We start from the raw sequence: 17,418 nt of genomic DNA on the forward strand, positions 1-17,418 counted from the left end.
TTATCATATTATATATAGATCATGAAGCCACTCCTGAGAGAGATCCTCTTTTTAGACTCGCAGTACACATTGCATGAGTCTGGGTTTGGTGATGCTGAGTACAGAGCCATATTTAGGTCCACATTTGAGGCTTACTGTTTGTAATGTTCATATAGCAATTTACATTTTGGCTACGTTCCTATAGCCTGTACTGATATGTTTCAGCTGATAATGTCTCAGTGGTTGTCACATCTATCTGTTTCAAATTATTTATATTTTTTCTTGTATAGAGATCTTGCTCAGAAAATTAATCCAGGGATCTGGACTGAGAAGACTGGGCATGATATTGTGGTGAATAATATATTGCATAATTTGATATTACAATGAAATATGATTGCCTGTAATCGGCATTTCATATATAAGACATGTGACAGAGAAGACTGTAGCTTTGATCTACCAGTCATGTTTCATGTATAACTAATCTTACCTTATTTTTTTGGTTGATTATAGGGCTTGCCATGCCAGATCTGTGGAAATGACTGTGGGATTTTTATGCTTATGGTAAAGTGTCCCTTTTGTGTGTGTGTGTGTGTGTGTGTGTTTGTGTGTGTGTTTGTTTTTATTACATAGTGGGGTCCTCAACACGTTAGCACACTCACATAGTGGGGACCAAAAACATAGTGGGGACCAAATCCCCGGTCCCCATCGGCTCAGGAGGCGGTGCTGATAAGCAGTTTTTTTTCTTGATCCCCTCCTTGAACAAAAACTGGATTTCTGTGTGTGAGTGTGTGTGGCTGCGCTGCCGTACAGCGCCCCTGTAGCCTGGTCACGGAACTGCACCTCTACACACAGAAAGGAAGACTTCCACGAATTAATTATGAAACTGCTAAAACCAGGGAAAAAAATAGGAAATCATGGCCATGAATAAACAAGGCAGTGAATGATTTCTTATTTTTGTTAACACTAGTATTGCTAGCAGGACTCGTTTCTTAATTGGTAACATTATAAATGTTAAATATACAGTAGTCACATACGTTTTAACTATGATTTAAGTGGTTTAAAAATACTAAATAAGTAACCACAATTATTTTATGGGATCTGGGTCCATTGGAATATAAAGGATATGTGTTTTTTTGTTTGTTTTAGCAGTTTTAAATTGCTCTTTGTGATAGTATCTGTAAATTAATGAAAGAAATAAGCATGAGCTATGAAAGAATGTTGAATACATTGGTTAAACTATTACAAAGCATAAAAGTTGTTTACATTTGGCTAACCATCAATCAAGTAATTTTCATTTTGTTCAAATCCAAATTTGTCTTGTTGTGGTTTGTTAGGCTAAATGATCAATTTTTGTTTCCTGAAGCATTGATGCAACTCATGAGGATGGCTCCCTTGGCCGCCTTATAAATAATGATCACATAAACCCAATTTGTACAATGAAAAGGATTATTGTTGAGGGAAACCCCCGTTTGTGCCTGTTCGCTGCAAGAGATATCATTCCTGGAGAGGAACTCACATATGACTATGGAGGAGATCACTGGCCTTGGAGAAAGATTTGGCAAAATTTTATAATATAATACTTTTATAATTTGTACAGTAGAGGAAATGGAAAGTTTTTAATTAAAGACACAGTATGTGCATTTTGTAAGATTAAAATATATAAATAAACTAGAATAATGCTATACAGGTGCTGGTCATATAATTAGAATATTGTGAAAAAGTTCATTTTTTTTATTGTAAATTATTCTAAAAATGAAACTTTCATTTATACTAGATTCCCTACATGTAAAGTAAAACATTTCAAACGTTTTTTTTTTTTTTAATTTGTTGATTAGAGCGTACAGCTAATGAAAGTCCAAAATCCAGTATCTCAAAATATTAGAATATTTACATTTGAGTTTTATTAAATGACCATCCCTACAGTATAAATTCCGGGTATCTCTTGTTCTTTGAAACCACACTAATGGGGAAGACTGCTGACTTGGCAATGGTCCAGGAGACAATCATTGACACCCTCCACAAAGAGAGAAAGTCATAGAAGGTCATTACTGAATGGGTTGGCTGTTTACAGAGTGAAATATCAAAGCATATTAAATGCAAAGTTGACTGGAAGGAAGAAATTGGGTAGGCAAAGGTGCACAAGCAACAGGGATGACCACAAGCCTGAGAATACTGTCAAGTAAAGCTGATTCAAACACTTGGGAGAGCTTCACAGTGAGTTGAATGAAGCCGGAGTCAGCGCATCAAGAGCCACCACACTTGGACATCTTCAGGAAAAGGACTACCAAGACACTTCTGAAACAGAAGGGGGGGGGGGGGCACTTTATGCTTCCATCTGCTGACAAGTTTTATGGAGATGCTGATTTCTTTTTCCAGCAGGACTTTAGCACCTGCCCACAGTGCCCTGTTCCAAGTGGTTTGCTGACCATGATATTACTGTGCTTTATTGGCCAGCCAACATGCCTGACCCCTGAATCTATGGGATATTTTCAATGAGAAACAGTCGATCCAACAATATACAGATGATCTGAAGGCTCAATAGTGCCTCAGCAGTGCCACAGGCTGATCACTTCCATGCCACACTTCACTGATGCTGTAATTTGTGCTAGGAGCAAGTCATTTGCTGTAATATGTGCTGCCAACCAAGTATTGAGTGCACAAATGAACATACTTTAAAGAACTTGAACTTTTCTGTTTTGCAAATCCATTTTTTGATTGATCTTATGAAATATTCTAATATTTTAAGATACTGGATTTTGGACTTTCATGAGCTGTACGCTCTCATCAAAATTAAAAAAAAAAACTTTTGAAATGTTTTACTTTACATGTAGGGAATCTAGAATATATGAAAGTTATATTTTTAAAAATAATTTACAATAAAAAAAAATAACTTTTTCACGATATTCTAATTATATGACCAGCACCTATATATTTGTCTCCATAACAATGATAATTTAGGCCATATTTTTCAAAGATAGTACCAAGAGGGAGCATATGTAGAGAAAATAACAAGGGAGCTAATGTGGAGCCCTGAGGAATGCCACAGGTCAATAGTACAGAAGATGAAATTTACCAATATTGACAGAAATACTACCCAAAAATAACCTGCAGGGAATGTTCTCTTTAGGTTGCAAAAAAAGAACCAATAGAGAACGTTCTTATTTGGTTCCCCCAAAAAATAACCAAACAGGAACCATATTGGAACGTTAGGGGAACATTTGTGTTTGCTGGGTTTATTCTTATTTGAAGGGTTTTGTTAACATATTTGTTAAAATTAAGGACGTTACAAAAGACATACGGAAAATACAATAAAAATAATGTAAGTTTGTCCGGGCAGCTAATTTTTTCCATATAATTTCCATCAAAACTGGCTAATTATTCAACAAGAGCAATAGGCAGAGTTACTCAACATTGTGCAACACAATTTGGATACCACATGCCAACTTATAATGCTTGACTTTTTCAGAAAAAAAGGAGTGGAGAGTTTTTTGCCGCTTTCGAACTCTTCTTGACCTCTATGAATGTTGAATACAGTTAGCGCGGGACCGCGGGTGCGACTGCGGGCGTGTCGTGACGTGACAAGTGAGTGACTGATTGCCATGGAAACATTAATGTCATGTATAGACTATTCTGTCTCTTTGAATTTTAAATCATTCTGCATTTATATACATTGCTCCATTAAAACCCCAACAGGTCATGAACAACTTTTTATAAAAAGTTTTCTTACGTATTCTACACCCCTGAACTTGCGGTTCATCTTCTCAACTTTCTTCTGACTCTACTTCAGTGACAATGGTGTTGATCAGTGCAAGATCTCTGTTATTTTTAAAAGTAAGTTTAAATGCAGACTTCTATCTACTGAGACTTACTCAACATTTGAGGTTCAGTTAATTATGTTGAATTCTTTTAAATCTGTGTTGTGTACTCTTATTTACAGATCCCACATCATAAAGATTGTATAAGTGATTTTTTTACAGATAATATTTATTTTGGGGGATTTTAATGTTCACGTGTGTTGTTCTTCCAGACCAGAGTTTAATCATCTATTAGAGTCATTTGGTCTATCAGTGTGTTTTAGGCCCTACACATGAACGTGGTCATACTCTCGATATAGAGTTAACACTTGGTTTTTCTGTTGGCAGTGTGCAAATTGCTGACACTGTATTTTCTGAGCACAAGACTGTTTTGTTTAACCCTACTTTTTCTTATAATGGTCAGGCTAATGATGGTTTGGTTGCTGTTGAATCTCAGGTGCTAGATGTTTTTCAGTCCTTGTTCTGGTATGGGACCTGAGGAGTTGATTATCCAGTTTAACTCTTCATGTTCTGATGTTTTGAATTCTGTGGCTCCTTTGAAAACTAGGAAGAAGAAAGGCAAGACTCAGCCCTGGTTGAACAGCAATAGCAATACTCTTAGGAAAGAGTGCAGGAGGGCTGACCGTTAATGGCTCAAAGATAAATTACAAGTCTCATATGAATCTTTGAGAGATTGTTTGACGAAGTTTCAAAAAGTAGTTAAATTAGCTAGATCACACAGTTTTTTTTACATTACTTCAAAGAATTGTCATTCAAAAATACTCTTTTCTACTATTACAGTACTTCAACCAGTTGTCCCTCCTTCAATTTCTTTTTCTGTGGACACATGTGAAAAGTGAACATTTTTACTGGTAAGATTGTTGGAATTCGCTCTTGGATTTCATCTGTTAGTAATGATCCTGCTACTTTTGTTGCTCCTTTGAAAAAATATTTTATTCCTGTGTCTCTGTCACAACTTCAAGACATAGTTGCACATATGAAGCCTACTTGTTCCTCATGTGATGTTATCTCATCTGCTTTAGTTAGGAGGTGGTGAACTCAATTAGTCCAAGTGTGTTATCATTTGTCAATAGTTGTGAATCTTGATGCCTCTAACATGAATAACTTTCGTCCTATTTCAAAATGATCTTTCATTTCAAAGACATTAGAGAAAACGGTATTTGTACAACTGAATGTTAGAAATAATATCTTGATAGATTTCAATCAGGCTTCAGAGCTGGTCATAGCACAGAGTCTGCTCTATTGAGGGTTTCAAATTATATTTTATTAGATGTAGATTCAGGTAGTCCTGTTCTTCTATTGTTAGATCTCAGTCCTGCTTTAAATACGGTCGATCATGTTAAGATTTTTGATAAGCACAGTATAAATTACCATCTGTATGCTGATGATTCCCCAATTTACTTCTCTATGAAACATGGGGAGCTATCTTCTCGAGTCTTTCTTTAACTGTTTGGCTGATGTGAAGTGTTGGTTGGCAAACAACTTTCTCCAACTGAATGAAGACAAGTCTGTTGTCTGAGGATGTGATATGGATTCTAATAAAAACCTGTTATTGCTTCCTGGGGAAAAACTTTCCTTTGTGAAAAATCTTTATTTTTGACTGAGCTTAAATTTGATCATCAAATCTAGATCTCTAGTCAAGTTGATGTCCAGCCTCTCTTTCAATGATTTGGTGAAGGTTGTTCGTGCCTTTGTGTCTTTCTTGTTTGGATTATTGTAACTCTTTGTATCTGGGTGTGAGTCAGGCCTCCCTCTCTCACCTGCAGCTGGTTCAGAACTCTGCAGCTAGGCTTTTAACTGGTTAGTACACCTAAAAAAGAAAATTCTGTCATTTATTACTTACCCTAAGTAAGACCTTCGTTAATTTTCGGAACACAAATTAAGATATTTTAGTGGAAATCCGATGGCTCTGTGAGGCCTCCATAGGGAGCAATGGACATTTCCTCTCTCAAGATCCATAAAGGTACTAAAAACACATCTAAATCAGTTCATGTGAGTACAGTGGTTCAATATTAATATTATAAAGCGACGAGAATATTTTCGGAGCACCAAAAAAACCAAAATAACAACTTATTTAGTGATGGCTGATTTCAAAACAATGTTCCAGGAAGAATCGGATCACAGTGCATCAGTGTATCGAATCTGCTGTTCGGAGCACCAAAGTCACGTGATTTCAGCTGTTAGCAGTTTGACATGTGATCTGAATCATGATTCGGTACACTGATTTATTTATTGTATGTTTACAAATCTCTCCATGGCTTGGCACCAGAGTATATTTCTGATTTAAATAGTTTACATAAACCTTTGAGATCTCTTCGCTCCAATGATCAGTCTTGTCTGGTGGTTCCTCTAGGGTCATTTCAGTGGGTGTTAAAAACGTATTTATTTTCCATAGCTTTTAATGTGTTGTAAACTGAATGTATTTGTTTATTTTTTGCTATTTTCATGTACAGCACTTTGATACCCACTGTGGTTTCTGAAAATGCTCTAGAAATAAAGTTGAGAGTGGCATATTTAATCCAGATGTGTATATCAGAGGTAAAACCATTTAAAATCATTCTGTTTTACTTCATTGCTTTGCTTACGCACAGTTAAGAGTATGCGTATGGTGCGCACAAATTTATTTTTTATAAATCCTGATATATGTGTGGAAAATGCATACCCACATTTTAAAGGATTAGTTCACTTTCAAATAAAATTTTCCTGATAATTTACTCACCCCTGTGTCATCCAAGATGTCCATGTCTTTCTTTCTTCAGTCAAAACGAAATTAAAGTTTTTAATGAAAACATTCCAGGATTTTTTTCCTTATAGTGGACTTCAATGGGCACCAAACAGTTCAGGGCAGTAATACACTTAGCAGAATCTACACTGCTGGAATTCTAATAAAGAAGAAGAAGAGAGCTAGTTCAAGATAAACATTTCTGGTTAAAACTTACATCATTTTCAATTTTTTTCAGAAAATGAGCGATGGTTTCACTAGATAAGACTCTTATTTCTCATCTGGGATCATGTTGAACAATTTGAAGCTGCAGTGAAACTAATTTTGACCTTCAATCATTTGGTGCCCATTGAACTCCACTATAAGGAGAATAATCCTGAAATGTTTTCATCAAAAACTTTAATTTCTTTTCAACCGAAGAAAGAAAGACATGGACATCTTGGATGACATGGGGGTGAGTAAATTATCAGGAAAGTTTACTTAAAAGTGAACTAATCATTTAATGCCTTTTTTTGTGCGTATGCAATGTTTATTCATCAGGCCCCAGAGGTGTAAACAGTTATCTGTCTTCTTCGTCTACTAATGATCGGGGGGGTGGTAAGCATAAATTGAATTGCAACGTAATCAGTTATTCTTTCTTTGGTCCTCTCTCGGTTTTGCATGTGCTCATAATTTCTTTGTATGACAGCCTGGCCTAAAATGATATCACACAATTAAACACAAATAAAACAATTGACTCCAAGCAAAACTACACAATATGCTTACAAAATCTTTAAGACATTTTTAATATTTGAATTAAAGCCGGGTTCACACTGTGCGATTTATAATAGTCCTTTGCGATGGTTACTTGTCAGACTGTACGAACATGAACCTCATATCACACTGTGGGATCTCAGCTGTCATTAATGTCAGACTGCACGACAGTCAAAACGCGTTAAAAACGGACGCACACATGAAAACGTATCCGGAGTTTTACATCATCAAAACACACACATTTGATGACAGTGAGCTGCGTTACACGCGGGACTGAAATGGTGGCTAACAACGACATCTCCATCATTAATTTTGATCATGGCTTGTCTTGAAAAATGAAGACAATTTGACGTTCGTCGTAGGAGAAGTCACACGGGAGGATTGTGGGCCAAATCTTCTGACACTGCCAGAATTTCGTCGGAGGTAAAATTTGATCGCGACGGTCATTAACCGGCTGTCGGTGAACATGTCAAACTAGTGATCAAAGACAACAGATTTTAGGCTAGGATTATAGGAATCTTTTAGGATTTGCAAAATCCAAAATCACACAGTGTGAACCAGCCTTAAAGGTGAATATTAGGGCTCTGAATCGATTCGATTCAGGAATCACAGGTGTTCGTTTTGTTCTCAAATTATTTTTATCAAATTCAGAACAATTCTATTCGAGACGATTCACATTAAAATTCGATGCGATTCGATTAATTTGATTCTGCATTTTTATATGCATTTATATGCAACTATTTAAACAAGTTATGAAGTCAAATATTGAGCTTCCACCAGACCGCCTTCCTTATTCAAGTTACGAAGAAGGTGTAAACTGGCATCGTGTCAATTACACTTTTTCCATAAGCTGAAAAGAGAAGACATGGGACGTAGTGTAAGCTTTGAGAACTGCAAGAGTTTTACACTTTTAACATTTAAGAGGCTGTTGTGTCAACAAATATTGAGCTGTTCAATTTTATTTCGATTTTAGAAAATAAACATGATTTCCATTAATCAAATTTTTTTTTTCTTATTTTCACTGGCATTTCTGGACTAGTGCATCTTTGAGCCTAAATTCAGCATGAGTAAAATACTTAAGTACAGTTAATATCAGATACTCCAAGACTTTTACTCAAGTTGTCTTAGAAATGGTAACTTGTAATGGAGTAATTTTTACTCTGTACTTTTACTCAAGAATTGTTTTCAGGTACTCTTTACACATCTGCTCTTTCCACAGCAACAACTTCAAAAAGTTCAGTTCTCTTTCAAGTGAATTCTCATGTGGACCTTAAGGTTACCTTTATATATGAAACTCTTTCCACACTGATCACATGTAAATGGCTTCTCTTTAATGTGAATTCTCCTGTGTTCCCTAAGGCTTCCTTCCCGTGTGAAGCCATTCCCGCACAGAGTGCAGGTGTAAGGCTTTTCTCCAGTGTGAGTGCTCATGTGGTCCATAAGGTGTCCTTTTCGACTGAAACTCTTTCCACACTGTTGACAGGTGTAAGGCTTTTCTCCAGTGTGAATTCTCATGTGGACTGTAAGGTTTCCTTTCTCACTGAAACTCTTTCCACACTCTTGGCAGGTGTAAAGCTTTTCTCCAGTGTGAATTTTCATGTGGGCTGTAAGGCTTCCCTTTTGACTGAAACTCTGTCCACATTGTTTGCAGGTGAAAGGCTTTTCTCTAGTATGGATTCTCATGTGGATTTTAAGGCTTCCCTTTTGACTGAAACTCTGTCCACATTGTTGGCAGGTGAATGGCTTTTCTCCAGTGTGAATTCTCATGTGGCCTATAAGGCTTCCTTTATGACTGAAACCCTTCCCACATTGTTTGCAGGTGAAAGGCTTTTCTCTAGTATGGATTCTCATGTGGATTTTAAGGCTTCCCTTTTGACTGAAACTCTGTCCACATTGTTGGCAGGTGAATGGCTTTTCTCCAGTGTGAATTCTCATGTGGCCTATAAGGCTTCCTTTATGACTGAAACCCTTCCCACATTGTTTGCAGGTGAAAGGCTTTTCTTTAGTATGGATTCTCATGTGGATTTTAAGGCTTCCTTTATGACTGAAACTCTTTCCACATTGTTGGCAGGTGAATGGTTTCCCTCCAGTGTGAATTCTCATGTGGACTTTAAGGTGTTTTTTGTGTGTGACAGTCTTAGTTCCTGTCTTTTGAACTCCTTTTTGTGGGGAAACCTGTGTTGATCTTTCCCCATTCATGAAATCATGATGTTCATCGTAATATTCTTTCTCTTCTTCCCTTTCATTAGGCTCATGACTAGCTTCTTCCAGTGACATTAGGTCTAGGACAAAAATAGACATATAAAAATTTAGACATTTAAAGCATCAAAACCAACAACATGTATGTTCTATACCCTATCCTATCCTACCTTATCCAATCCTATGGATCAGGGATGGGCAGGTTTGGTACTGGAGGACCACTGTCTTTCATCCCTAATCAAATACACCTGCCTGTAATTTTCAAGCATTCCTGAAGACTTAAGGCCAAATTATATTTCTGCGTCACGTGTACGCTGTAGGCTGCGAGTACCACGTGTAGCCTGATGTGCAACATCTCTGTGCTATAATGTAACGCATCAATTCTACACAGACCACAAGTGCTGTGATTGGTCTGTTAGAATCCCTCCCTCAAGTCAAAAGATTGGTGTGGAGCAATCAGAGAAGAGCGGGTGTGTGGCAAGGGGGGCGTGGTTCAGCAGCGGGAGAGAGAGGAAGGAGACGAGCCGTCCGTAAGTAGGTCAAGTGCAAATGATAAACACCTGTGTCTCATTGCAGTAATTGACATGGGGAGACCAGATAAAGCCACCAGGAAAAAGGAAGTGGCTGAGAGAGAAGCTGTGCATCCTCCGGAGGTCGCATTCGAAGGTTGCATACTTCATTGAGGTTGTATCGTTTCAGAAAAGTAGGACTCTCCGAACGTGACCTTGGAATGCGTCCTTCTTTCGCAGGAATTCGGAGGATGCATGAGGTGTATCCTTCGCTGCTGCAGATAGCCCACAATTCTTTGCGTCGCTGTTAACAGCCGTCATTTATTTGAAAAAATAAATAAATGGAGTCGGCAAATGTACATACACTGCGTTCCAAATTATTATGCAAGTGACATATCAGTAAGATTTCAGTACAATAAACATTCAGATTTTAGTTTTTCTAAGAAAATGTGTGTTTGTTTATTTATCCATGTCTTTTTAGATAACTGGTATCAATCTCAGACAAAATAATTTGCCAGATCTATGGAAACCCTACTTAGAGGTTGTTCCACATTATTAAGCAAGTCACAGTTCTCGTGCAATATGGGGAGGAAGAAAGAGATTTCTGAAGATGAAAAGCATGAAATGGTGCAATGTTGTGCAAAAGGCATGAAAACAACTAACATTGTGTGAAACTGAATGGAGATTATCGAATTATCATAAGATTTGTGAGTGATTTAGAGCACAGCAGAACTCGGTCAGATAAAGGCCGAAAATTAAAAAATGAATTGTATTAAAAGGGCAGCTATAAAAAAGCCAGTGTTGAGCAGCAAACAGGTATTTGAAGCTGCTGGTGCCTCTGGAGTCTCAAGAAACTCTTCATGTTGGCTGGCAGTTGTGCGTAAAGATGCATTTTAGACACCACTAACCAAACCTGGTAAAAGTTACACTAAACCATGTCAAATTATCCATTACTCCTATTTTTTCTGTAATTTAATTACAGTTACTTCTGATGTAATTAAACTAAATACTGTGTTTAGAACAATTATATATAATACAATAGTGGATTTAACATCAAAATTATAGCTGTCAATAGATTAAATTTTAATCGCAATTAATCACGATTAATCTCACACTTATTGTGAAATTAAGCATACATCAAATTGAAGTGTGATTCTCACAAAACTGTATTTTTCATCTTTTTAAGGTAAATTTAGGCCTTTTCAAAAAGAGGACACTTGCAGACTCCAAAAGGACAGTTGGGTAAAGTTGGTTTTATATTCGCACATTCAGACTTCTGATAAATTCAGACTTTCCAATAAATGTGTAATAAATTAATGTTTGCCAATTTTAAGCAGCGACATGATATTGACAACCAACGATTGTCAACTTACAACATTTTTCACAGTCGATCAAAATAGGCAAGTATTGTTTTAATGACATATTTACTTGTGAATGTCCAATGTAGTGTGATTAACAAGGCTATTGAATACAGATGTCCGAATGTGCGAATATAAAACCAACTTTATCCAAGTCCAAAAGGACACCAAATCACCAAATGCTATGAGTCCAAATAATTCATATATTTATGTACACTAAAGCACCCACACACACACAAAAAAAAACAGCAAAACTTGTTTGAGAATTCACAGAGTATAGTGTGGCAACAGAAAAGAGCTTGTTTACATTTTAGACCAGTCCAGTTACGATACTGAACAGGACCACATTGAGAAGCTTAAAAACCCATAAACCAACTGCCTTGACCTGCATATATACTGAAGTACACAGAAACATACACAGGACAAATCCAAACATTATCCTGAATGTGTGTAAAACAGTGTGAATGTACTGAAATGTGTCTGTGCAGAAATACAACATGAGATCAGTGTGTCGAGAGAGAGATGATTTAAATGATTTCCAATGATATTTGATCATTATTTTTAATAAGGATCAAATGAGTTCAGCTGTGAGAATAAAACCAACCTGTTTGTTCCTCAGTATCTTCATGTTTCACACTGAATGTTTCTTCAATCTTCAGGTCTTCAGTCTCCTCTTTAATAAACGCCATCTTTAAGAAGAGAATTAAAGTTATAGTCTTCAATGACCTGTTTAGACACCAAAAAACACTCAAAACTAACGCTGCAAATTAATAAACTTTATATTTAGACATTTATTGTCTACATTTGGTATTTAAAGGATTATAGATTATATTTAAATGATTACTCTTTGATGAAAACGTGATTAGTTAGTTTGTTAGTGTTTGTTGTTCTCGTTCATGTTCACTGTTTGAGCAGCACGAGTCGCGATTCACTGAATCATTTCTCAAAGTGTTTGATTCAATTGACTCGGAGTTGAAAAGTTCAGTTTCTCCATCATGACTCTCCAGAGACTGAACTCGTGTTCATGATAAACTGATTGATGAATTATAGAGAGAGAAATGAGACGCAGGTTTACTGTTTCTCATCAGTGGATATGAGCTTTACTCACACAAATATCCCTCATTACAGTTAGATAAAGAATCACAATGTTACATTAAATAGTAAATAAACTCATTTCACATCGCTTGTAAAACTATTAAAACTACAAAACTGTTTCTGTCGATTAAAACAGTTTAAATTCTTAAAACAAACCTTTATTCAGCAGAATCACAGCAGATGTAGGAGCGCGGCACAGTCTTATGACGTCATGTCGCCACTTCAAAATAAAAGTCATGCATTGTCTACAATCACAGAAGTGCATAGAAATCCAACTATTTTATCAGATAATTTTTATATATTAAAATTAAAACAGTGACAAATATGGTACAAACAATGTTTAAAAGGTTATGAGTTCATTCATGTGTCCGAATTGAAACACATTAAAAGTCATTGTTTACCAGTATATACAGGGTGTGACTTGTGAAAAAAAACAGAAGAAGGGATGTTTTGAAAAGTTTTTTTTTTTTTTTTTAAATTTGTTAAAAACCACAGTGGAGCTATATAACTATTTTTTGGCAGCTGTTACAGAAACATTTTTACAAAAAATCTTCTGATTTAACCTTGAGGGATTGCATAATATGTGGCCATGAAACAATCAAAGCGATGTCGCCACAAGCATTTAAAGAACACTTTTCAAACACAACCTGTGTAATTGATTGTCTTGCAGAAAGCCAAAAACCTGGACCATAGAAGTGCATCATTCAGTCACTACTATGCCAACAACACTGTGAAATATTTAGTGGCAGTTTCTCCCTCTGGAGTAAACATGTTTATTTCAGATGGGTACAGTGGCAAATGCAGCGATAGGTACATAAAGTTCCCGGTATACTTCAAACGAAATCGAAGAACGAACTGATGTGACGTCATTTCGAACAAAATCAGGCCAAAACGAACTTCATAGGGAGCAATGACACTTCCTCTCTCAAGATCCATTAATGTACTAAAAATATATTTAAATCAGTTCATGTGAGTAGAGTGGTTCAATATTAATATAAAGCAACGAGAATATTTTTGGAGCGCCAAAAAAAAAACTAAATAACAACTTATTTAGTGATGGCCGTTTTCAAAACACTGCTTCAGGAAATGTCATTGCTGCTTATGAAGGCCTCACAGAGCCATTGGATTTCAACTAAAATATCTTAATTTGTATTCCGAAGATTGACGAAGGTCTTACGGGTGTGAAACGACATGAGGGTGAGTAATAAATGACAGAATTTTCATTTTTGGGTGAACTAACCCTTTAACCCTTAGGGGACTAAGCCCTTTTTGGTCCGTTTTCTCTATTTTTACATTTCGGCTTATAAACCATATGTAATGATGATGGACCACCATGTATTTGGTATCAATGGATTCAGAAGACCCTAAGCTACAATAAGCATGCATGCAATATGTTTATAAAGGAAGTATGAGTGAAAAATTGTACAATAAACTAGAGAATTTCAAAAACGAAAATGAGATTTTTCTCATTTATTACTGAAAATCCTACCTCACACAACAATAGTGAAAAGTTTTTGACCCAAAAATATATTTTTCTAACCCTTTTCTTGACAGAAATGGGTTAATGTTCAATCAAATGTGTAAAGAACAGTTAAATAATTAACTTTATTTACAAACAGTCCTAGGCGTTTTTTTATTTTTGGGACTAAGCCCTTTTTGGTCTGTTTTCTCTATTTTTATATTTGGGCTTATAAATCATATGTAAAGGAGATGGAACACCCTGTGTTTGGTATCTATGGATTAAGCTACCATAAGCATGCATGTAATGTGTTTAGAAAGGAAGTATGAGTGAAAGAAAATGTACAGTAAACTAGAGAATTTCAAAAACGAAAATTAGATTTTTGTCATTTATTACTGAAAATCACACATCACAGAATATAGAACAAAAAATATATTTTTTTTTTCAAACTCTTTGCTTGACAGAAATGTGTTATTGTTTAATCAAATGTGTAAAGAACAATTAAATAATTAACTTTTTTTACAAACAGCCTAGGCATGCAAGTGAGCAAAGCGAGGCCTCTCCATCTGTGTAAAAGCTGTCTGCTCCAGATTTCTCCTCGTCACTGTCCAGTAATTGTTCCAGAGCTTGTTCTGCCGTAAATCTTTTACTGCTTGCCATTTTAATAAAACAAATCTGTAATAATGCTATATCTCTCTCGAATTTATCTCTTTGTGCTCGCTAATACTCAGATCGCTCTCTGTAACACTCCGATCGCTTTCTGCTTTCTCCACCTGATGCTGATTCTCCGATCGATTATTCTCCGATCTGCCGGTCTTTTACTATAGGCCAGCGAGCTTTTACAAGGCTACAGCAGAGCTACAGAGTCCTCTGAATGGCTAGAATACATCATGGTAACCTTCCTCTGATTGGGTTAGAAAAATATTCCTCCCAGCGGCAATTTTTACATTGGTTGTTGCGTGTTGAATCTGCCTAACATAATCGTTTTCATTGGCCTGTTTACGCAGTGGTATTGCGCAATAACGGAACGCGTTTAATATACAAACTGGATAACGCTGTTTTCAGTGGAATCTGAGGAAGACGGCAAAAAAGACCGCATTTCTCTAGCATTAATAGTTTTTGAGATAACTACACATTTGTAAAAGTATGCCATTTTGGGCGGTACCGCCCAATCCGTCCCTCAAGGGTTAAGGTCAATCAGCTTTCACTATCACTTCAGTGTGTCATCAGATCTGTACTCGGTTGGTCAATGAAACATAAATTATCAAGTTATACATTTTGTTTTGATCATTACTAATTTAGATATCAGCCTCCCATTTCCACACAAACCACCGCTGCATGCCTATTTATCTAAATGTACAGTAAACAGACTTAACATTCACTGTTTCAGCAGATTTTTCTCAGAGTTATAAAAAGATTAAAATTCAGATCCCCAATCCCTGTGTAAAGAGCATAACTCACGAGCACAAGAGGAATATTGCCTCTGCACTCAAGCTTAAGCTCTGTTCACACCGTCAGCAACTTTTTCACTGCATGTCACTAGTCTCTGTACTGTGAAGTCGCTTGTGGGCGTTCCTAGTGCTGTCGCTCTAATGTCATTGGTAAAACTAAGAAATCATTCTAGTTTGACTAGGAATTAGGTTTAAAGTAATTAAAAGTAGAGTGTTGTGACCACGGAGCTCAGTGCATTTAACCTTATACAATTGTCTTGTCCCTAATAATCAACACAATGCAGGGAAACTGTAATATGAACTGTAACAGTGCTAAACTGCACACAACATCATATAATTAACAACACAAAATGTATGAATCAAATTCACAAGACTGCCGACAGTTTCTTTTCCACGCATTGTTTTATTATATCCATGCATGTACAGTGAAATCGTTCCGGAACTATTCCTGTCTGTCTTGCCTGCACTCGAGATGGTGACGTGAGCTCCACAACCTTTACTCCTATTGGCTGTCGCTAGCAAAATGCACTCCTCATTTGCATAAAAATAGAGATTTCCTTACTTCCGTTGTGTGTCTCCCGTCGCTGGACACGCCTACAACAGAAATGTTGGTGGGAAATTTATACTTTAAAACATGAAATTAAACCGCCAGTAGATGGTGGCATGTGACTGTCTTAATGAGTGAGCCACTGAGTTATTTATTCAAACGATTCATTCAGTAGGCTGAATCAAGAATGACATTCTGTCGGCAACGGTCACTGTCGCTTTGTCACTGCGTGTTGCTGGTGGTGTGAACAGGGCTTTATACCAAAGAATATACACTAACGAGAAGCGATAATAGACAGTTCCATTGCAACACCAGCGTCCAGCTGAGAGCCGAGAGAGAACTAAACATTCAAACATCTGCTTACACTTTAGGCGTGTGTTATTGAGCCAATTTTATTTTTGATTTCGATTTTGACTTATCTGTAATATCTGTAAGACGATATTTGTGGTAAAACTGTTAAACTAGCCGCATTTTGTCTAGCACAATTTCCTTCCCTCACTAGCCTCTAGTGCTTTCATCATATAAAATGAGTTATTTACTGTTGATATACAGTTATGAGAAAGTTTAGCTTGTAATCTGGCATTTAATTGAGTGACGTTATTGTAACTAAATTAAGCAACTAATTAAGCATGTTTAACTACCGTGCATGAACTATCTGTCGTCAGATTATACGATCACTTTGATTATACTGATGTCGTCTTCTGTTGAGGGAGATCGTTATTCATGTTTTAGATGTTTGTAGTAAATTGCAAATATACATGCGAGTTGAAGATTATAGTTAAATGGTTAATCATGGAGCTATAGTATTTCACTTAATGTTTTATTAACAAAATTCTGGAGGAGCAACATTCAAAAAATCTGGCTAATCATCACGTCACTTTAGCCAGCTGTTAGCAATTAGTAATCGACATATCTACCCAATCAGCATGAGTGAAAGTATATATTGTCATGTATCCTGCGCCTGCTGTTTCCTGCTACTCCCCACCTGAGGTCACCGGTTTACCATTGTCACCTTTGCATGGCATACAGGCGGTGTGTTCCAAACGGGATATATCGCCCTCCGAAGGGCACTTCGGTGAAAATAACCATGGCCTCCATAATGAAGGGTCGTTCCAAACCGAAGTGCTCAAAACTGGCCAAAGGGTACAAACGATGGACACTTTGGGCCCCCATGATCCTTTGCACAGGGAAGTTGTTTGACATCACAGAATGGGTACAGGGGACTCAGAGTTAGATTTTACCTATAAATGTATGCATAGCATTTTTCTATACTACTGTAATATTTATACGAGTAAGATTTGGTACATTAACATGGTCAAAACGACATTGCACTTCCACAAAAATACTTTATAGCTCCCTTAATCAGTCCATTTAAATGTTTCAAATTCATAGATACAATATACAATATGGTGCGATAAACCAAAAATAAATAAATATATAAACTAACGATAAAAAAAGGTGCAGCTTGCACAATCTACTCCTCCTTGATTGTCATGTTAAGATGACACAGAAGTGCATTCCAAAAAATAGT

The 17,418-nt window shown here is 36.6% G+C and overlaps 2 protein-coding genes across 2 annotated transcripts in view; one reads left to right on the forward strand and one right to left on the reverse strand.

Moving 5' to 3' along the window:
* Positions 1–17,418, forward strand: part of LOC137005681 (uncharacterized) — a 1,355,627-nt gene that overhangs the window by 749,382 nt on the left and 588,827 nt on the right. The gene's annotated exons all lie outside the window — the stretch shown is intronic.
* LOC137005873 (zinc finger protein 721-like) overlaps positions 1–17,418 on the reverse strand; it is a 400,429-nt gene that overhangs the window by 230,390 nt on the left and 152,621 nt on the right. The window contains exon 3 of the mRNA XM_067366478.1: positions 8,585–9,367. Coding sequence (XP_067222579.1) covers positions 8,585–9,367 — 783 coding nt within the window. The remainder of the gene's footprint in view (positions 1–8,584; positions 9,368–17,418) is intronic.

The sequence above is a fragment of the Chanodichthys erythropterus genome, chromosome 3 (assembly GCF_024489055.1).
Source record: "Chanodichthys erythropterus isolate Z2021 chromosome 3, ASM2448905v1, whole genome shotgun sequence".
Classification (NCBI taxonomy): domain Eukaryota; kingdom Metazoa; phylum Chordata; class Actinopteri; order Cypriniformes; family Xenocyprididae; genus Chanodichthys; species Chanodichthys erythropterus.